Below are 20,826 nucleotides of genomic sequence, written 5' to 3'. Positions count from 1 at the left end.
AAGCAGCGAGGAGGATCATCGACCAGCTACATCGTGTCTTGTGTTGGCTGCATCATCCATATCTCTTGTTTCGAATCCATCTGTGGTTCTTCAATCGAGGCAACTCCACGCTCTTCCACGTGTCGCAGGAGGACGGGGAAGACCCCTGTGCAGAACAGGTACGAACGGCAGACAGGCTTGTCATCGTTCGTTTGATGGAAACTGACAGGCTGTTTGGGAGACCAGAGAAATGGGTAGGATGATCGTCATTGTTATGAGTACATGTATCTAATGTCCCGCAATTTCGAACGTCGTCTTGTGTCTGGGATCGAGCAAAGAGCAACGCAAGCATTCTCTCTCCCTTCACGTCAGCAAAACATTACCACGCCCATCATTCATTCAGTCATGCCAGTAGCGAAACCCACCCAGCCAGCCATAGCACATTCGTGTCTGCATCACTCGCATTCAAAGACCTCATCCGCATCAGTCCAGCCAAAAGCATGCTTCAACCTCGCACCCAGCGTCCTAACCATCGGCCTCGGAATCTTCGCACCTCTCCTCACCTCCTTCGGCTCGTGAAACTGAATGCTTCGATCGAGCTTGACCTTGCCGGGTCCTTGCTCAGCCTTGGGCAAGGGCTTGAAGATCCACACGCTGCCGTAGAGCTTCTCTGGCTCTAGGCCGACCGCATCCATCGCCCAGAGCAGCTCCTCCCAAGCAATCTCGCAGCGTTGTTGCACGACTTGCTTGGCTGATGGCATAAGTGCTTGGAACACTTTGAAAGCCTTCTTGGGGATCTTGACTCTCTCAATAGGTGGCTCGGCGACGTTGTTGTTCGCTTCGGTGGGCGGAGGCTGGCGACGAGGATCTGGAGCAGCGGGCTTACCGCGTGTCTTCACCTTTTCCTTAGTGGGCGTTGCGAGGACACCTTTAGGGGATGGCGTCAATCTCTCCGAAGAGTTCAGAAGATTTGGATCGATGTCGGCGAGAGGCTTTTGCGGCGTAGCCTGTGGTGTAGGCAGCTGGATTGGCTCCTTGTATGCCGGCGTTCTGTGCAGCTCACGCGGAGGTGAGGTCTGTTCTTCCAGGATCTCGTTCAGGTCGATGCCGTTGTAGTCAGTCAGAGCAACCTCCAGGGACCACCAGAACATGTCGAGGTTCTGCTCCGCCTTGATCATTTGATCCACATTTGCCTTGTTGTAGCGCTTGTCGACAGGATAGTCGAATTCTTGCTTCTTGAGTGGATTCCAAAGGAGCTCTGACGTCTTGCACACACCCTTGATGCCATCCATCAGCTTATGTGTTAGAAATCGAACCTCTTCCACTTGGTTCGAGACTGAGAGTACGCTTTGGAGCATTTGGGCCTTGTTTATGTCAAACCTGAGCAACTGTTAGTGAAGTCAGCGAGACTACGAGAGCTTCGAAACGTACCATGGGGCTAGGCCATCGATGGACTGGGTAACCTCCGACAACAACGCACAATCAGAGAACTGCTCCAAGACCCAGTGGTCTATCAAATGACTAGCCTCCGAATCGGTCTCGAGCATGTACTGAAACTCTTGGACCACACCATGCAGACCATGCACGTCTGGCGTCTTGATAGAAGTGAACAGCTGATCAACTCGGCGCTCAGCTTCAGAAGCACCCGGCATCATCTGCCACTCCCCATGCTCGTCTGTTCCAGCCCAGCGATAGCGGTGGCGCAGACGCGGGCTGACCGGTAAGCCTATGGCGAGGAAGAACAGTGAATAGTCTTTCACGTTGGAGATGACTTCGTAAAGAGCCGACCATCGATCTTCGTCCGCGTGCGACAGCCGCAATCTGCGCTCATTGGCGCGTTTGATTTGAACTTCAATCGAAGGCATAGCATGTAGCTTGTCGTTGATATCTCCCCAGCACACAAGAGAGACGAATGCATGGACAATCATATGGCCGCAAATGCGGGTCCAACAGGCGAGACATGCGCAGTCAACTTTGAACTTCTTCTGATCGGAATGCTCGTTCCATTCGCGTAAATTGTCCATGAAGTATGCGGGGTCTTCGCGCAGCATCCAGACGTGGTCTTCAGCCATTGAACGACGTGCGCTCACCAGCATCTTGAGTCGGTCCAGGCTGAGCTTCTGCGGTACGCGGTAGGATGCTTCCAGTGCGTAATTCGAGAGGGATGGCCACTCGTTCGGCTTGAGGCCACTCGGCATGGCCGGTTCCGCTTGGTGTGGTGCGAGAAAGAACATGTCGCAGGGTATATCGTGTAGCACTAGCTTGGCACAGTTGTAGAGGAAGCGGTAGATGCCCTCCTGGATTTCCAGTACCAGCAGACCCTCGGTTGATCGAGCCAGGTACTTCAGATGACTTCCAGCGATGCGCGTCACTGTGCGATCCACGACCTTACCGTAGCCCGTCGGCGAGCGCTTCTTTTGAAACAGCATACATTGGCGGTCCACCTCGTGGTATTTGTAGAACTCCTCTTTGTCACGCTTGTTGCACAAGGTGATGTCGCCGAAGTCGAGATCAGGAATCCAGCCATCTCCGAGGTGCGCGGCTTTGATGTCGGCCAGTCGAAACGTCTCTGGCAGGTTGCGAGCACGTGAGTTGAGGAAGAGCAGGAGTGGAAGCTTGAGCTGAAGGTCTTCGAGATTGATGTACGGCCATAGGTACGCTTCAGAGTGGCAGGTGCGGAAGCGGGAGATTTGCTTCTTGTGATTGCGGAAGTTCTCGAAGTCGGGACGGTGGGTGTTGGATATTCTAGGCCAGGCTTTGACGAGCAGCTCGCGTCGCTGCTTGAAATTCTTCTTCCTGTGTCCACAAGTAAGCATCTTTCACTCTCAAGGCGGGCCGTCTGCACTTGCGTCCACCGCTTCTGGATGGTGCCTTCGAAGCGCTTGATGACGGCGTTGAGCTGGGTCCAGTGCTTGAAGATGGACGCAGAGAGCTCTTTGGCGCATTGCGTAGTCTCTTGGATGGAGAGCTTCTTGGGGATTGGCAGATCGACGCCCTTGCTGAACCGACAACATTTACACCCCAGTTGGTGCTCCTCGCCCAATTCGTCCAGCAGCTCGTAGGTGAAGCTCTTTGCCGCCGTCGCCATCATGTGCTCCCTTCGCCGTGTCCGCACGCAATTGAGTGTGCGGTCTCGTCAGTCGGCGGGTGCAGGTTGGCGATTGGAGGTGGAAGGTCTGAAGTCGTCTGTTTCCCGCGCAGGCACGCGCCAAGGCGGCAATCAAACACGCTTTGAGTCAGTGTCGCTTTGATGCGCAACCAGCCGAACGGGAGCTTGCAGCGGCCTGGGGTCTCGCTTTCGACCTGTCGTAAATGGATGTATTGGAAAGTGTTGGCGCTCGTGGCGGTGAGATCGTGCGGTCAGCTTGTAGTGTCAGTGCTGCTCGTGCGGCAGGGTTGAGATGAATCTTGAGTCTTGAATCTTGAATACCGAGAGGCGTGTCTACAAACATGTGCCATCTCTCTCCACTCCAACGCCGAATCAATCGTGGTATCATAGGTAGTCTCCTGTCCAGGGCGCGTGGTCGCCCCTCCTGATGCTTGCTGTCCCCCCAAGTTGAAGACCGGGCACCCAGGCCTCTCAGTCTCCACGTGCTCCTCCCGTTGCAATGCCTCCATCCCCCATCATATGTTGCTGCTGCTAAATGCACGACCCACATCAGCGCTTTCCACCACCGCTCAAGTACTTCTTTGCCATGTTCAGGACAAGAGGCGTGACGATTGGTGCGAGCATCGCGTAGTGCTTCGAGCCCTTCTCGACTATCGGTCGAATCTTCTCAGGCAGGCGGTCGCTTATCTCTTTGGGTATGCCATCGTTCCCTCGTCGATCCCTGTCCCGTCGGTCACGTCGGTCGTAATCATCGGAGTCATCATCGTAGCGGCGTCTACTCTTGTCTCTGCGTCGCCTGGGAGCGTCGCGGTCGGAGAGGTAATCATCGTCGTACCTTGACGGCGGTGGTCGGCGATGGTCATCGAAGCTTCGGCGTCTTCGAGGCGGTCCACGACGGTCGTCGCGGCGATCGTACTCATCGTCAGAGTCGTCGTAGTCGCGTCTTGGGCGTCGCTCACTACGCCTGCGAGCTGGGATAGGCTCTGAACCATATTCTACGCCCGCTGGTCCACCACGTCTGCGAGGTGGTCCGTAATCGTCGTAGTCGTCTCGCCGCTTCCTCCTCGGTGGCTCATCGTATGGATCATCTCTCGGATCACCTCTCCGTCTGGAGACCTGGCTCTCAGGTGGTGGATAATCTCGATCTCTTGGGGGACGTCGAGGAGGAGGGCCTCTGGGATCTCCTCTGGGGTCTCCTCTTGGGTCTCCTCGTGGATCGCCTCTTGGATCGCCTCTTGGATCTCCTCGTGGGTCGCCTCTTGGATCACCTCTTGGGTCGCCTCGTGGTGGACCTCGTCTTGGATCGTCTTCACGCCTGCGCCGAGTATCTTCCATCATTTTCCTGTGTGCTTCACCTTCGTCTGACTCATAACCGTCTCTCATGTCACGAAATTGTTGGTGTCGGGGTCGTGTTTTGGCTTCGAGGTCGGGTGCGTTGGAGCCGAGATACGAAGCTTCGTCAGGGAATTGCGGACGTGTGTCCGGCGACAGTCTGCTACGGCTGCCCTCTCTTTTGAGTGCGGGTCGTGGATGGAGTTGCTCGCCTAGCGGTGGCGGCGGGGGCAGGTCGTTGGGTGCATGTGCAGCATGTGCGGCGGGCGGCGCATCGGCATAAGGCGGTGGCGGAGGCCTGCCTCGTGGGTCGAAGTCGTCCATCATCTCGTCTGGGTAAGGCGCGCGGTCGCGGCGGGCTCGCGGAGGGTCAGCAGCATAGCCCGCCATGGCGGAGTATAAGAAGAGGGCGCTGGCTTGGGCCTGTTTCGAGTCGTCCTGTTGTTCGACACGCGGTGAGATCACAGTCTGGTTGTGTTTGCGCGTGAAACTGGGGCACTCAGGGAAATCCTCGTCGGGCTTTCTTCATGTGTCAGGGTGCAAGCAACAAGTTAGCAGAGCTGCGGGTCGGCGTCATCTGTTGTGGCGGGTGCTGCAGGGCGAAGGGAGAGTTCACTCTCAAAACTTGATCTGACAGCGCTGGAAAGACGTTGATTGAGATGATGAGGAGCAGAGACGACAGGCAGATAAGCCTGTTTGAAGCCCAACCGGTGCACACGACCACATCACACCACGCGGGTCTCACAGAAGATTCCGTACCGCCACTTTTGATACTGCTGCGCACTGAGCTGAGATGTCATGTAACCTCTCCATCAGCCGCTCAGCTGCTGTTGTGATTCACTCAATAATATCCATCGGAGCTCGGGCACCCCGTACGTGATTTCGACCATCAACAACGATATTTGGTGTCTCTTTGCAGCTAGTGTTGTGGCTATTGTATCGCAGCTCGATCTTGAATTGCACGCATTAATCCATCGACGAATAGGTTATGCAAGACTATCCTCACGCGCCCTTATGATCTTACGGGACCTGGACCTGATGACAGGAGACAAGTAGACATAGATCTCGCGAGCGTAAGATTTGTATTGAGCCAGATACAATGAGAAGGCATAGATCTCGCTAGCGTAAGAACTACAAAGAACTAAACAGAGCAAGAAGGCACAGTTCTTATAGCTGTAAGATCTGCGAAGAACCAAACATAGCAAGAAGGCATAGTTCTTACGACTGTAAGATCTGCGAAGAACCAAACAGAGCAAGAAGGCATAGTTCTTATAGGTGTAAGATCTCCGAAGAACTAAACAGAGCAAGAATGCATACTTCTCGTAAGTGTAAGATCTACGAAGAACTAAATCGAGCATGAAGGCATAGATCTTGTAAATGTAAGGTCTGCGAAGAAACTAAAATGGCAAGAAGGCATAGATCTTTAGTACATAAGATTTATCAATAAAGGAGTAAGGCTAGAAGGCACGGAATTTGTTGTTAAGAAGGTTTTTGGATTTTGGTGATTGATCCAACGAACAGGATGGATGTGGCGGAGGCTCTGGATGAACGCTATGAATGGAACCCGAGAGCATGCGGGAGAGCAAGATGTATGGAGTACTCTGTCAGGACAATATTTGCAGCCTCAGGCAGAAATATTTGCTAGCGCAAAGCTTAAATTATCTCCGCTCTTCACAAGCCTCGAATCTCGAAAAGTTCAAGTCGCAGATCCCGTCTTTGTTCATTCGCCATGGCTCCCAACAGAGGCCGCAATCGTCAGAGCGAGTTCGACGAATTCGCTCAAAGTGGTGCTCAAGGTACGCGATCATCAGCATGGCACAGGAAATAGTCTAACAGTTGTGCAGAATTCGACCCCGAGCATGATGAGATCCCAGACGACGAGGACGAGTCTGATGTGTCGGCCGAGGATGACGGATTCGATGGAAGAGAGCACTATGTTGACGTAGGCAAGAGCAAGCTGCGCAAACCAAAAGAAGTCGCACTTGGTCCACAGTATCGAGGGTCGAAGGTGGGAAGGCAAGAGCTGGACAGCAATGAGGACAGTGATGATCCGTTTGACAAAGGATTCGACGAGGACGAGAGTGACGAACAAGATTTGGAAAATGTTGAAGACAGTCACGAGAATGAAGATGGAACAGACGATACGGACCTGAGCGAAGAAGATGAGGAGGAAGAACAGCTTTCTGCCCCGTCGGTACAGGCGAAGATCTCGGCGAAGGATCGCGCAGAACTGAGGGAAGCACTGAAAGATGGGACGCAAAAGGGTCTTGGGAAATCACTTGCACAGGCGAACCGAGAAGAGGCTGAGAAGGGAAGGGCGGTAAAAAGGCAGCGAACAGCTTTTGACTCGCTCCTCAATACGAGAATGAAGCTGCAGAAGTCTCTGATTGCGACAAATACGATGGTTGGATACCCTTCAGACCGGATCGAGAACGAGAGAGAGGATGCTCAGCAGGCTTTGGAAGCAGCAGAAACTGCTGCGTTCAATCTTTGGAGTTCTCTTAACTCTTTCCGAGAAGATCTCCTGAGCGCCCGGACGGGGACGAAGCGGAAACGAAGTACCTTCACAATCGACACGCCAACGAATAAACTGTGGAACCATGTCCAATCGCAGGAAGCAGAAAGCCGTCCAACTCGAGATTCCGTGCTCAAGAAATGGTCACAAAAGGCTTCAGGAGCTACGCTTCAATCAAGCAACCGCATAAACCAAGCCGCGACACAGACCTCGATCATCGACTCCATCAAAGAACAGCTCTCCAACACCGATCATCTCATCAAACGCACCCAGGCCCCGCGCTCATGCGCCCCCCTCCAGCTGTCAAAACGCATTACCACCGACGAGAAAATATACGACGATGCAGACTTTTACGGCCTACTCCTCAAAGAACTACTCGAGCAGAAGTCTGCAGACTCTGTGGCAGCATCGAACATCGACATCGGCTTTCAAATGCGACGAGAAGCGAAGACGAAGCGGAATGTCGATACGAAAGCCAGTAAGGGGCGGAAGCTGAGATACACCGTGCACGAGAAGCTGCAGAATTTTATGGTGCCAGAGGACAGGACGAATTGGGGCGAGAGGCAGGCGGATGATTTATTCGGGAGTTTGTTCGGACAGAGACTCGGGTTGAAGGAGGATGTCGAGAGTGAGGACGAGGAGATGGAGGACGGCATCGATGGCGAGGAGGCAGGATTGTTGATGTTTAGGAGCTGAGAAATGAAATCCTTCTTCCTATTGACCCGATTTGCTTTCATGGAGAAGAAGACATCTCCGACGCACAGCATCAAACAGGCCTTCGCAAGTCCTCATCGTCGGCTTGGAGCCTCGCAACTCCATGGGGATGTCTGTTGAAGCCCGCACCTTCTGATTCAAGGACCACCTATCTCAAGGATGTCTTCGCCGGATTTCTTCTCCGACTCTTCCATACGCTCTGCACAATCTGTCTCGTGGTCTGCCCTTTTGAAAGTGCGCGCCGTGGGCTTATTATTTGCCGACCTTGTGTAGTGGAGAGCAGCAGGGATGACTTTTTACAACGTCGAACTTCACCAAAATAACGCACGATTTTGACCCGGTGATGCAGTTCTATGTCGAGTGGCGATGCTCGTCATCCCCGACACATTGCACTGCACTAACTACGACGTGAAGCACCGGTGGCATAGATGGGTTTGGAGTTGTGGAAATGGCAGTAATAGCATGAGGCTCTGATAGCTTGACAGGATCAATTAATCGACCGTGACATCGAATGCTTTCATAATTAATCTGTCTCAACTACACGCTCCTCACATCAATTCACTCAACCGGCACCTGCTCCTCATACGTCGAGCCATACCCACCAACAAAGTAATCCTTATTCTGACCCCTCGCCGCCGGTGGCTGCGGCCACTCATCCAGCACAGCAGGCTCGCCCGTCAAAGTGAAATTGACCGTCGCCAGGGGCTGCGTGTCGATCAACAGCGCATAGTCTCCCGGGTACAGGACCTTGTTGCCCATATCGTCGACTCGAGCCAGGCTGTTGAGCGTCAGATTGAGCGAAGCCGTCTGCATCGCGCCGCCTGTGACGTTGTGCAATCGCTGGTAGGCGACGAGTCGTTTACGAGGGTATGGTGCCGGACCGTGAGTCCCCGCGAGGAAGCCTAGAGTCACGTAGTCGCTGGTGACGGCGCCGGTATTCTTGACATCGACGGCGAAGGTCTGGAAGGCGCAGCGGTCTTTGTAGGATTCTGTGCAGCCGTCCAGCAGAGAGGAGATGCTGTAGGATGAGGCGGAGGTGCTGTTGTTGGAGAAAGAGGCGCTGAAGTTGGTGTAGTGCAGTCCGTAGCCGAATTCGTAGATCGGTTTGCCGGTGTACCACATGTACGTGCGGCCGGGGCTGCCTGTGGTTGCGTTGGGGCGGAGGGTCATGTCTGTCATAGGGATTTGGGAGATGTAGTCGGCTGGATATTCTTTTTTTTGTCAGCATTCGAGTAAAGTTCTCGAAGCGTTCAACGTACGAGTAGTAGGCAGACGACCTGCTGGCGCTGCCTTGCCCTGGATGATGTCGAAGAGAGCAACACCGCCATCCTGGCCTGGGTAGCCTCCCCAGATGAGGGCGCTGATGTTGGGATTGTTGACGAGCGGGCTGCTATCAATCTGTCCACCGCCCATTTGGAGTACGATGACGGGCTTGCCATACGTAGCGAGTTGACCGATCACGTCAAGCTGGGCTCCAGTTCATGCGATGCTTACACGGTCCATACCCTCAGCTTCGACGGAGTTGTCGATGCCGCCAGCGTAGACGATGACGTCCGAATTGTTCGCGGCATTCCAGATATGGAGCCAGTTGTCGGTAGTCGGGTCGCCCTGGCCGCCAGGATATCCCGCGAAGTTCACAGTTGCCCCTGACTGTTGAGCAGCATATAGCGGCGAGTGGAAGTAGGGTGGGATGCCGTCGTAGTTACCTGCATACAAATTAGCTGCTGTATATTCAGATATTTCAGAGACGGTAAGTCGAACCTAGCATTTGATCCGTCGCATTTGCCCAGTCTCCGATCAGGGCGATCTTGGTGCTGTTCTGGATTTGGAAAGGGAGGGTGCCGTCGTTCTTGAGAAGAGTGATGCCCTCGACTGCAGCCTTGTATGCTAGCTGTTGAGCCTGGGGAGTTGAGACATCATCCCAGGTGAGACTTCGGTATGGAACGGCCATTCCGTCAAAATATCCGAGCCTGACAAGTGAAGAGTATTGGCGGATAAGTGCAGTGTTGAGGTCAGTCTCGTTGATGAGGCCTTGGTCGTACGCCGCTGGTAGATGCTCTTGGTAGTAGGTACCTAGGGCCATTAGCCTGGTGTTGTTGTAAGTAGATGGGAACACCTACCGCAGTTGACATCAGTCCCAGCCTTTAGAGACAAGGCTGCAGCCTCTTCGCGCGTCTTGCCATATTCATGGGGCAGGTATACGTTCTGTATAGCATCGCAGTCAGAAGTCACCCACTGCTCCTCCGCAGTCCAGTTCCAATGCTCTCGCAAGACGGTCTGAAGAAGCCATGGGTCGGCACAGGTCGGCACGCCGTTCAACGCATTGTAAGAGCACATGAAAGCGCCAACGTTGGAGTCTCCGGCGCAACTCTCGAAAGGCGGCATGTAGTACTCCACCAGGTCTTGCTGATTGACCTGGGCGTCGAATTGGTATCGAAAGTTGCCGTTCCAGTTCTCAATGTCGTAGGCGACGAAGTGCTTGCAGGTTGCGACCACTCGCTTGTACTTGTCGTCAGGGCTTCCTTGCAGCCCTTCGATCAGAGAGTGAACGTAACTGCTGAGGTGTAGTGGGTCTTCGCCAGGAGTTTCCTGCCCTCTTCCCCATCGACTGTCCTTGAAACTATTGTACGTCAGCGTAAGCCTAAGAGAGAGACTTATCGTGCCACATACGGATTGATGTTCGGCGTCCAGAAGTCCAGACCAGCTCTGTTGGCATTGCTAAATGCTCTAGCTTCAGTGCTTATGACTGTAGCAACGTCCTTAATGAGCTCGTCATCAAATGCTGCGCCCATTAATATGGGTTGGGGAAAGGATGTCGCATAACGAAATTCGCCAGAATCCGAGAAGTTGACTCCAGGAGACTGTGCCACTCCATGCAACGCTTCTTGCCACCAGGTATAGGCAGGAAGACCAAGTCGGGGGACGCCAGGCGCTGTACTGCCTGTATTGTTCAATTTCTCCTCGAGCGTGAATGCAGCGATCAGGGCTGTTGCTCTTGACAATGGATCTGTGTGATTGTGAGTAACACAGCACCCAAAGGTTCTCTGAAGACTCACCTGCAGATGTATCACAGACGGAATTGTTCCTCAAAGGCCCATTCTCACAGTCAGGAAAGCCTCTTCCCTCAAGCTGTGCCGTCGTCGACGCTACCAAAGCCAGAAGACCAACTACGAAGGCTGCCATCTTGACAATGTTTGAGGAACGCAAGAAAGTCAAGGAGCCGGGAGAAACATAGCCTACTGTTATATAGACATCACCCTATAATTTCTCCAGCACACTGTGGAGTGACGTCTCTCGCCGTCAAACCTACCGACGGTCAAGCAATGCCAGATCTACAAGAGGAGGTCGTCCCCCAAGATGGGGGGTCGATCTCGGCAGGATCCACTTGCACTGCATTTCAGCCGCCATTGCGGCAATAGAAGGTATGCCCATAGGTGACACCGCCATGAATGGCCTTGGCATGGCAATTAGAGAGGAGAGCGACCTAAAGCTCGTGGCTGGAAAAAGGATGTCGTCTTGGCCGAGTTTTGGCCACAATTCGCTTGCCAACAAATATGGCCACGTCAAATGATTTAATGATTTAGCCTCCTCTCTACACTTCATGTTCACTCATCACAAAGTACACCGTTCCTATACCCTAGCAGCGAAAGCTCTAAAGGCATACAAAGACGCCGTACCTACCGCTGGACAATACCGCGGAATGGTGCCACCAGCAAGGAACCTCGCTACATGTGCCGGCACCCGAATTTTGCATTCTGCCTAAATAGCCATGCCGCCAGCCTCCAGGTTCTGGTCAACGTCTGCTTGGGTCGCGCCTGAACAACTTCCAAACAAGTACCTGCATCTGGCTCTTCCATCGACCCTCAACAGCCTCGAATCTATTTTAGCCATGAACCGCATGATAATCAATCGATACGACACTCCTCCAGGACTACGTACCGAGTCTCTGAAACGGTAAGGTGTGGTTCCTTCAGATCCAGCTGGAGCTGACAATGGTGCTGTGTGTGAACTTGACGTGTTGTCGCTGCCGTCTGACCCCTTTCCATCATTGCTATTAGCCAAAAGACATACACGGACATGCCTTCCACCTCACAGCTTGCATACATCGCCGGCAACGGCATCGGGCTCGTACTTGCGGGCTTGTACACGGTGGCTGGACAGGCACACTTCACCAACCGCTTGACGCCAGGACTCGCGGCGAATATCAATGAGATGACGCACAACACTCACAAAGCTTTCTGGTTCCTAGGCCTGGGGTTTGAAAATGTAGGTGCTCTTGAAAAAGATCATGTCGCCATGGATGTTCATCTTTTCTACAGCTGAAAATGGTCCTTGGAGGGTTCGACCTGCTCGGTGCCGCCTACCTGTGGCGTGCTGAAACCAGACGTACTGGCCTACTCATTGCTGTTGTTGGCTTCAGTGGAGGACTGTATGGTCAGATCTACAACCAAGACGATCTAAGTCAAGTAGGCCTCTTCCTGGGCCTTGCTGTGGCTGGGTATTACTTATTGTCATCGTCATCAGGAAGGCCTGAAAACAAGCTGGAGTGAACGTTGGGTCCAATGTTACTTCTCGATGATATGGCCTTCGTCGTAACGGGAGCGACGGTGGGGCGAACATCACAGGGAAATATACTCCCAGAACACTGACTAGTCTCGCAATCACAGCAGAGACCAAACGATTGGGGCTGTCTTCTGCCGCCTGTTGCATAGGAGCCAACCTCAGATGTCGCAACGCGTCTCAATACATGTGATAGAACAAGTCAAATACACCATCGCCTCTACATGTGCCGTTACCCGCATCTCCCATTCTGCCTAAATACACCCACACCACGGACGTGGGTCCCCCGCCACACCCGCACACAAGTGCATGTCTAGTCTGGAGAATCCCTGCACCACAATTCAGGCAAAAGACAAGATCCCCACAGATTCACATGTAGGAGCTTCGCACTGGATCCGACGTGTTGTTCGAGAATGGCAGCTCGGCCAACGTACGCCTCGCCCGCATCTCGCTTCGCTGACCATCCCAATAGCGATATGTCTTGGCTTTAGCCGGTAAGGCCATACGACAGCTGATGAGGCACATGCGAGCTGGCTGAATGGCGTGGTACCACGAGGCACATGGCAAGGTAGGGATGGCGAATGTCACGCCAACATGGGTAAATCCTGCACATGGGCGAGGCGTGCGCGTATCCAAGCTGGGGGGATATGTAGGGGTGTCCCTCGCCTGCTTTGACTTCAGCTCTTGCATTGTTGTATTCATCGTTGTGAACGCTGCTTCTCCTTGGTCAACTCATTTCATCCATCTCCAAACCTCATCATGGCTCCAGTGGGAGGTGCCTCGCAGTTCGACCAAGCGGCCTTGCAACGTCGTCAGGCTCTCCAGGGCTCGTCTGGTCCAGCGGCTCTCGTTAAAAATGCTAGAGTATTTGGCATTGCGTGTTTTGCATGCTTGGGAGGTTTGCTCTATGGTTATAATCAAGGAGTCTTCTCCGGAGTCCTGACCATGACCTCGTTCGACAACCGTCAGTGATCCTCGATCAGTGGAAGACTTCTCTTTGCTTACGTTCAATAGATATGGGAGTCTGGGTCTCCGACTCGAGCAAGAAAGGCTGGTTGACGGCAATTCTGGAGCTTGGAGCCTGGATCGGTACACTATACTCCGGTTTCCTCGCGGAGATCATCTCTCGCAAATACGCCATCCTCGTCAACGTCGGCGTCTTCATCATTGGTGTCATCGTGCAATGCACTGCAGTGACTGGTGTCGGTGCAAGCGCGATCCTTGGTGGACGATTCGTCACTGGTATGGGCGTTGGTTCGTTGAGTATGATCGTGCCCATGTACAACGCCGAGGTCGCTCCTCCTGAAGTTCGTGGTGCTCTGGTCGGTCTTCAGCAGCTGGCTATTACGACTGGTATCATGATCAGTTTCTGGATCGGTTGGTCAAACCCTCCTTGTGGAGGGTCTCGTACTGACATGCTGCAGACTATGGAACCAATTACATCGGAGGCACGGGTGAAGGCCAACACGACGCTGCCTGGTTGGTGCCTCTTGCCCTGCAGCTGGCCCCAGCTGTTCTCCTCGGGGTGGGCATGGTAGGTGATACGAAAACCGATTCCTTAAGTCATACTGACCTTCAGGCAGATCTTCATGCCCTTCAGCCCTCGCTGGCTCGAGCACCACGGCCGCGAGACCGAGGCGAGGAAAACGCTCGCAAGTCTTCGCGGACTCTCACAAGACCATGAACTCGTCGAGTTGGAATACCTGGAGATCAAGGCCCAGTCGCTGTTCGAGAAGCGTTCGACCGCCGAACGTTTCCCAGATTTGGCCGATGGGTCTGCTTGGAGCACCGTCAAGCTGCAGTTCATTGCTGTTGGATCACTTTTCAGGACGATGCCAATGTTCCGTCGTGTCATTCTTGCTACTGTGACCATGTTCTTCCAGCAGTGGACCGGTGAGTTGACCACTTGCACTGTTATGCCTGACCGAGAGAGCTAATTGATCGCAGGGATCAACGCTATCCTTTACTACGCGCCTCAAATTTTCAAGGGCCTGGGGTTATCATCGAACACAACCTCTCTACTTGCCACTGGTGTCGTGGGTATTGCCATGTGGCTTGCAACATTCCCAGCAGTAGCCTACGTCGACAAGCTCGGACGAAAGCCAATCCTCGTCTCAGGGGCCATCGGCATGGCAACCTGCCACATCATTATCGCCGTCATCGTGGCCAAGAACCAAGATTCATGGGCATCCCATTCTGCCGCCGGCTGGGCTGCCGTAGCGATGGTCTGGTTGTTCGTGGTGTTCTTCGGGTACTCATGGGGTCCGTGCGCTTGGATTGTTATTGCTGAAATTTGGCCAATTTCGCAACGACCTTATGGAATCGCCCTTGGAGCTTCATCTAACTGGATGAACAACTTTATTGTGGGGCAGGTAACCCCGGACATGCTCGTACGTGCCCTGTTATCGAATGCAAGAAAGGAAGGCTGACTTTAATATAGACTGGAATGAGTAAGTGAATGTTCGCCGCCGGTGGAAAATTGACGGACTGACCTCTACGATAGCTTACGGCACGTACATCCTCTTCGGACTACTGACATTCGGCGGAGCATTCTTCATTTGGTGGTTCTTCCCAGAAACCAAAGGCCTATCCCTCGAAGAAATGGACGTACTGTTCGGCTCCATTGGATTCGCTGCCGCAGACGCCGAACGTATGCGTGAGATCAACCGCGAGATCGGTCTGGAGGAGGTCGTGCGTAGCGGCAGTACTGTCGATGCCGTTGATGTGTTCGATGAGAAGAAGGGGGCTAAGCACCAGGAGACTGAGAGTCAGTAAATGCACAGGGGGGATATACAGATTACCTGAGGACAAACAGTTCCAGCTGCTTTCAAATGCATTAATTTCTGATGCTTCGTCGATCTTGGTATTCATCGTTTTGTACAATACGTCGTCTTGACGTGTTATCTGTCCTCCATAAGAGCCCCCCCCCCCCCCCGCGGCCCCAAAACACACAACGGTCTCCCCCGCCCGGGGAGGGGGGTGAAAGCCTCTCTACAAGCCTCTCCAGGAGCACGGTCGTTTCGAGTGCGCTCTTTATGTCCACTGTCGTAATGACAGGAGATCGACTATGTTCTTTCCTTTTCCACAGTCATCATCCAAGCCTCGCCCTCAGAACTTCCACTCATCTAATCCTGATTCTGCGCCAACTCCTCCATCGCGGCAACCCCCTGCTCCAACTCCCTAATCCTCTGCCCAACCCTCCTCTTCACCTCCTCCGCCAACGCCTGATCCTCCCCATTCACCGCCTGCTGAAAAGCCTCCTTGACCTTCTCCAGCTCCTCCCGCGCCGCCTTGCGGTCCTCCTCGGCGTACACAGACACCTTCTCGGTCTCCTCCATGGCGATCTCGAATTCGTCTTGCGCGGTTGCGTAGAGCTCGGTGATTTCTTCGATTTTTTCGTCGGCGGCGGATTTGTTGGAGCTGGAGGAGTAGAGGGCGGTGGGTTGTTGGTGGGGGCGGATGAGGGATATGGGGGTGTTTATTAGAGTTGCGTAGGGTCGTTGTGGTTGGGGTTGTGGTTGTTGGTGTCGTGTGAGGGATCTGAGGGTTCGTTTTGAGGGCGCTGCGCGCCGGAGGCTTCTTGTGATTATAGCCCTGGGAATCATCTTGAATTACTCTGTCCAGAAGTCGTTTTAACCTGGATCATATATTGTTGCTTGTTTGTTGACAATGATCCTTCCAGAGTGAAGTCCACCCAAGTCGTCGAGCCTCGTGACGTCAAGTCGTGCAAAGTCGTGGTGCGATTTGAGTTCGGAGATTCGGCTCCTTTTTTGACCACATCTCGCCCCCTTCACATCCGCACTTTCGGGCCATCAAAGTCAGCATGTGACAGTCTGGAAGATGAATGTTGGACACAACCTTCAAATAACCCGTGAGAGTAGTCGCAGAAAAACCTTCCAGCGCCTGCTGAGAATGCTGGACTCGCGCTGAACCGCCACGCCATGTTTCTCGCCGTCACCATCCTGCTTCTGTCCCTTGCATTTCTGGCGTACAAATACCCTGAAATGCTTCGAGGCTTTCTTCCGTCGTGGTTCGCGCCTGGGCAGCAGAATGGCGACGCCGACCAGGTCTCGGGAAAAGGGGAAGAACCGAGTAGTCCAGAGATCAAACTGGACGAACCCGATGGCGAAACTACACCGAAGGCAAAGCCAGTCAAACCTTCAGACGAAGTACCCTCTTTCATCCTGAGTGACGACGAAGCCAAGAAGGACGAATCATCAAGTCCTCCATCTCCGCCAGTCCCATCATTCCCAGCGGCGAACAGCGCCCAACGCGCCTCAGCAATGCCTCCGCCACCGAGACCGACCGCCAAGAGCACCTCCGGCCTAATGCCACCACCACCACGCCCAACCCCCAGCCTGCGACCAAACCCAACCACATCCCTCCGCATCCCCACAACCGGCCCCCTCCCCAACCGCGGCCCCCCACCCAACAGCCAACAGCGCGTCAGCAGCAGCCTCTCCCCCAACACCACCATCAAAACCCCCTCCACCCGCGGCAAAGTCCTCCTCTCCCCAGGCCACTCCCCCATGGACTGGGCGGCCCTGACCAAAACCGGCAACCTCAGCGGCGTGTCCACCTTCCAACGCGTCACGCCCTCCCACCTCAAAACCATGACCGGCCGCAAGGGCAAACCGGCGTGGAGCAGTTGGCAGGGCAAGGTCTACAATATCACGCCTTATTTGCCTTTTCATCCTGGCGGGGAGGCGGAGTTGATGAAGGCTGCCGGCAGGGATGGGACGAAGTTGTTTATGGATGTGCATCCTTGGGTGAATTGGGAGAATATGTTGGAGGCGTGTTTGGTGGGGGTTTTGGTGCCGGAGGATTATGGGGTGGGTGCTGGTGGGGAATCGAGTTTGGAGGATATGGATTGATGGGGGGGGGTTGGTGGGAGATTGGGTTTAGATGATAGATACCCTTTTGAACCCTGAGAATGCCTGTATGGCCTTCTGTGGCAATCATAGATAGATCCGCAGCCGCGGAATAAATCGCATTAAAGATCCTGAATGCAGAACATCCCATTCGCTAAGTGCAGCATCATCCACCTCAGCGCCCCCTTGCAGCATCCATCGCATCCTCCTCCTCCAGCTCCTTCTCCTTTCCCATCATCGAACCAACCAAACTCTCATCGCTCGCATCATCACTCGTGCTAACAACGTGAAACGAGAAATCAATCTCCCCAACTAGCGTTTTGACATGCCTGCCATCACAAACATCGTTAGCACACAGTCGAAGGATACAGGGGAGAAAGAGGCGCTGGTGAGTAAGAGCGGGAGGAAGGACAAAGACAACATACCTCGCAATCTTCTCAATCTCCTCATTAATACACATGGCACAAATCGTAATCACCGCAAAAGCACTATACTCAGGCTCCGCCATATGCCTTACGCTCAAAATATCCTTATCGATCCGCGTCATCGTCTTCATATATTTCGCCGGTTTCGGGATCTCAAGATACGGCGGCAGGGCGCGGGCGTGCGTCATGCTGTTGGATAACAGGGCGAGGAGGGAGGTGACCTGGTGCGAGGTGGCCTTGACGGAGGCGAGCAGCAGGCGGAAATCGTGCGCCCATTCGGAGTCTCCGCCGCTGTGCGTGGAGAAGGTGTTGCTGGCGTAGGAGACGAGCGAGGTGTATTGCAGGACGCGGCGGATGGATTCCAGCAGGCCGTCGTATTCCTCGCGGGGGAAGCGGCCTCCCACGCGGAGCTGCATGCGGGAGAAGGCGGAGTTTTGCTGCAGGGTGGTGAGGAGGGAGACGAGTTTGGTGAAGACTTGCAGGCGGGCTTTTTCGAGGTGGTAGCCGCGGGTGCCTTTGACGGTGGAGTCGCCGTCGATTTTCTGGACGCGGGATTTGACGGTTTCGTGGACGACGGAGTAGAGGTTCGCGAGGAGGTAGAGCGTGCCGCCGATGTCTTTGCGGAGGAGGGTGCTTTCGGAGACGGGGTAGGGGAAGATGGTCCAGAAGTAGGCGACGAAGAGACCGCCGCAGACTGTGGCGAGTCGGTAGGGTGCGAGCAGGTAGGTCGGGTAGGCGGGTTGGCCGTTGCTGCGAAGAAAGAGTGTTAGTTATCATAAGTCTGAAGTCCCTGAGAACAGTACTAACCTTTCAGACACTGTCTTTCCAAGTGCCTTAACCTGCAGCTCATATCCAATGATCAAAATCGCAGTGACCAAAGACAGAATGCCCACAATAACCAGCTTCTGAAACTTCAGCACGACGTAAAACGCCAGGAAGATCCACAGCCAGAGGAACACAATGACTCCAGGCGTCTTGCCATCGACAATATACCAGATGATGTACGTTCCCACCATCGCAACAAAAGTTCCCAATATTCGCAGCGCGAAACTCCAAGTGCTCTGCCCGGCGGTCTTGGTCATGGATAGGGGCACCATGATCATACCCCACAGCAGACGATTCGTAAGGAACCATTGCTGGCTGGCTTCGAGGTAGCAGATGATACCGACCGACATCGTGGCCAGACTGACGCGGAATCCAAAGGCAGAGGCATCACTTCTAAGAGCTCTAGGAAGTAACCGTATGACTTCGCCAACCTTCTCGCCGAAGTTCTGAGGAGGGAGATGTTCGGGGTCCTTCCTCTGGCCATAGGAATCACCAAGATTGAGCGAGTCCACACCTCCGTGGTCGAGGTCCTGTGTGTATTGGTCTTCGTCTTGGAGGTCTTCTTTGCAGAACATGGACCGAAGCCACTTGCGGAGGGTCTTCAATCCAGGGACAATAAGTCTTGTCTTCTTCAGAGCGCCTTCAGCTTTCCGCTTGTCGACATGCAGTACCAGCTCCAGAGTAGCATGACCCGCCCGCCACAGGAGATACTCCACATATAGGGCAAAGAACAGCTGTCTCTGCGTTCTCTCCTGCAAATGCTCCTGATCAAAGGCAATGGGGTCCGTTTTCACGAAACTGTTGTCCATGAAGTCGTGGGGAAGGTCGATGTCGTGCGCCTTGCACCAGTCCAGCAAAGACTGCTTTTTCGAATCAAAGAACGCATCCAGCTCTGTCTTGAAGTGCTCGGCGAAACCAGGTGTACCCGGCTGAGCAGCACCGCCTTGATGCTCTTCGTCTGCCTTCTTCTTTGGTGGCTTCTCAATCTCCAGCGTGATGAGAATGTGCTTGAAGGCACCATTGATGCTGCCGCTCATCGAGGCAAAAGGCCCATGGAGCGCGCGCATGAGTTCGTGCAGATTCTCAATCTGCTTGTTGCGAGTCTTCACTTCATGCTCGGATAAATCTCTCCTGCCCCATCCACCGCTCTGCGCTCTCCGGATCAACACATCAATCACAGTGTTCAGCCCAGATATCGGGATCATGATCATTCGCATTCGACTCCAGATTTGCGACAGATCCTTGGCTCCTAGCTTTCCAACTGCAACCTCCCGCTTGGCAAAGTTGATGTCTCCAGGCAGTTTGGTGTGTAGGGCGTAGAGTTTCTCCAGCATGCCTTTCAGCTTGAGGGCGTCTGGTGTTTCGAGCATCAAAGGTTGCTTTTGGGGTTTGCTATGCGTTTTCTTCGGGTTTTGCTCCTCTTCCATTCGTTTCTTGATGATGGCTTCCGGGTCCAGATCCTCCAAGCCTCGCAAGTAGGATGCCTGCGTAGCGAGCATGCCACCCAAGAGGCCGAGATAACCCGCCCACTCTTTGAATACCACCTTTCGACAGCTCAAAGGTACGATGAACAAGCTAACCCCGGTAGCCAGAGCGAATCCTGTCAAAAAAGCTTCCAACAGGCGCTGCATGAAGCTTGTTGCGTAACTCATGCTAGCGAATTGCGTACCGTACGTCAAACTGACGATCATCAAAATACTGAAGATTATACAGGGGAACTGCATCTGGGGCAGTGCTCCTCGCAATGAGTTTACCAAGTATGTTTGGAACACCAGCCAAACAGCCAGCACGGCGGAAGCTGACGAGTTGTACGCATTGGGCCGAGCACCCGGAACTTCAGTATGAAGGCGAGCCTGAATTGCGCAGTAGAGTGCTAACAGATTCGTCGCGGCAGCAAGGCATGCGGCCATGGTGTTGAGGAACCTAGAATTGCCGTTAGGAGACGCGGTGAAATGCCAGCCTTTCGACACTCACATATTCTGAACGAACATCCCCCTCGGCATGATACACATCCCCAGAACCGACGTGATGGCGACAAGATATCCAAGCGTCTGGTAAACCTCCTGAACACCTCTGGCTTGGAACATGGCAATCGCAATGGTCGGAGGCAGTGAGCCCTTGAACATCATCAGGACCGTCGGCACGTCGAGGCCAGCTTTCTGCCATAATTCCTTGATCTTCGATGGCTTATTGACCTCTGGTTTCGATTCCTGGGCTGGCTTGTCTGTAGGTTCGCTGTTGTTTTTCATGTTGCCATTCGTCGTGCCGTTGGATCGCTCGGCCTCGCGCGGCTTTTCGCCCGCGTCGAGGCCTTTGTCGTTGTCTGCCATTGCGAGCGCTGAGCAATGTTAACTTGTCAAGGCGACATTGATGGGGGTTTTGTCCAGGGCGACGGTTGATGTTGTCGACTCCAGGAACAGAGCACCCAACGCTCAGTGAAGTTGACTGAACGGTACTTTAAGTGAAAGCTTAAACTCCACCCTCGACCAAACGATA

The 20,826-nt window shown here is 53.8% G+C and overlaps 8 protein-coding genes across 8 annotated transcripts; 4 read left to right on the top strand and 4 right to left on the bottom strand.

Annotated features, from left to right (window-relative positions):
* Positions 1-434: 434 nt before the first annotated feature.
* On the bottom strand, positions 435-4,744 carry M409DRAFT_63000 (uncharacterized protein; the record flags this gene model as incomplete). Its single annotated transcript, XM_033815402.1, has 4 exons — positions 435-1,359; positions 1,411-2,775; positions 2,829-2,934; positions 3,652-4,744. The coding sequence occupies 4 exons, from the start codon at positions 4,742-4,744 to the stop codon at positions 435-437; spliced, it is 3,489 nt and encodes a 1,162-aa protein (XP_033673138.1).
* A 1,405-nt stretch (positions 4,745-6,149) lies between these two features.
* M409DRAFT_62999 (uncharacterized protein) lies at positions 6,150-7,631 on the top strand (the record flags this gene model as incomplete). Its single annotated transcript, XM_033815401.1, has 2 exons — positions 6,150-6,216; positions 6,265-7,631. 2 exons carry the CDS (start codon positions 6,150-6,152, stop codon positions 7,629-7,631), a joined length of 1,434 nt encoding a protein of 477 aa, XP_033673137.1.
* A 576-nt stretch (positions 7,632-8,207) lies between these two features.
* Positions 8,208-10,832, bottom strand: M409DRAFT_62998 (glycoside hydrolase family 3 protein; the record flags this gene model as incomplete). The annotated part of the gene is made up of 7 exons (XM_033815400.1): positions 8,208-8,860; positions 8,909-9,121; positions 9,155-9,355; positions 9,411-9,722; positions 9,770-10,269; positions 10,320-10,656; positions 10,706-10,832. 7 exons carry the CDS (start codon positions 10,830-10,832, stop codon positions 8,208-8,210), a joined length of 2,343 nt encoding a protein of 780 aa, XP_033673136.1.
* Positions 10,833-11,726: 894 nt separating this feature from the next.
* On the top strand, positions 11,727-12,199 carry M409DRAFT_17483 (uncharacterized protein; the record flags this gene model as incomplete). The annotated part of the gene is made up of 2 exons (XM_033804080.1): positions 11,727-11,915; positions 11,969-12,199. The coding sequence occupies 2 exons, from the start codon at positions 11,727-11,729 to the stop codon at positions 12,197-12,199; spliced, it is 420 nt and encodes a 139-aa protein (XP_033673135.1).
* A 769-nt stretch (positions 12,200-12,968) lies between these two features.
* On the top strand, positions 12,969-14,984 carry M409DRAFT_49969 (uncharacterized protein; the record flags this gene model as incomplete). Its single annotated transcript, XM_033811404.1, has 7 exons — positions 12,969-13,173; positions 13,224-13,586; positions 13,634-13,743; positions 13,793-14,102; positions 14,157-14,599; positions 14,650-14,659; positions 14,713-14,984. The coding sequence occupies 7 exons, from the start codon at positions 12,969-12,971 to the stop codon at positions 14,982-14,984; spliced, it is 1,713 nt and encodes a 570-aa protein (XP_033673134.1).
* Positions 14,985-15,334: 350 nt separating this feature from the next.
* Positions 15,335-15,814, bottom strand: M409DRAFT_49968 (uncharacterized protein; the record flags this gene model as incomplete). The annotated part of the gene is made up of 1 exon (XM_033811403.1): positions 15,335-15,814. The coding sequence occupies one exon, from the start codon at positions 15,812-15,814 to the stop codon at positions 15,335-15,337; it is 480 nt and encodes a 159-aa protein (XP_033673133.1).
* Positions 15,815-16,150: 336 nt separating this feature from the next.
* On the top strand, positions 16,151-17,083 carry M409DRAFT_49967 (uncharacterized protein; the record flags this gene model as incomplete). The annotated part of the gene is made up of 1 exon (XM_033811402.1): positions 16,151-17,083. One exon carries the CDS (start codon positions 16,151-16,153, stop codon positions 17,081-17,083), a length of 933 nt encoding a protein of 310 aa, XP_033673132.1.
* A 172-nt stretch (positions 17,084-17,255) lies between these two features.
* M409DRAFT_62995 (uncharacterized protein) lies at positions 17,256-20,579 on the bottom strand (the record flags this gene model as incomplete). The annotated part of the gene is made up of 4 exons (XM_033815399.1): positions 17,256-17,409; positions 17,506-18,255; positions 18,313-20,253; positions 20,305-20,579. The coding sequence occupies 4 exons, from the start codon at positions 20,577-20,579 to the stop codon at positions 17,256-17,258; spliced, it is 3,120 nt and encodes a 1,039-aa protein (XP_033673131.1).
* Between the last annotated feature and the right edge of the window lie 247 nt (positions 20,580-20,826).

The sequence above is a fragment of the Zasmidium cellare genome (assembly GCF_010093935.1).
Source record: "Zasmidium cellare ATCC 36951 unplaced genomic scaffold M409scaffold_3, whole genome shotgun sequence".
NCBI lineage: Eukaryota > Fungi > Ascomycota > Dothideomycetes > Mycosphaerellales > Mycosphaerellaceae > Zasmidium > Zasmidium cellare.
The sequence above is the reverse complement of the archived record's forward strand: the minus strand, read 5'-3'. Positions and strand labels throughout refer to the sequence as shown.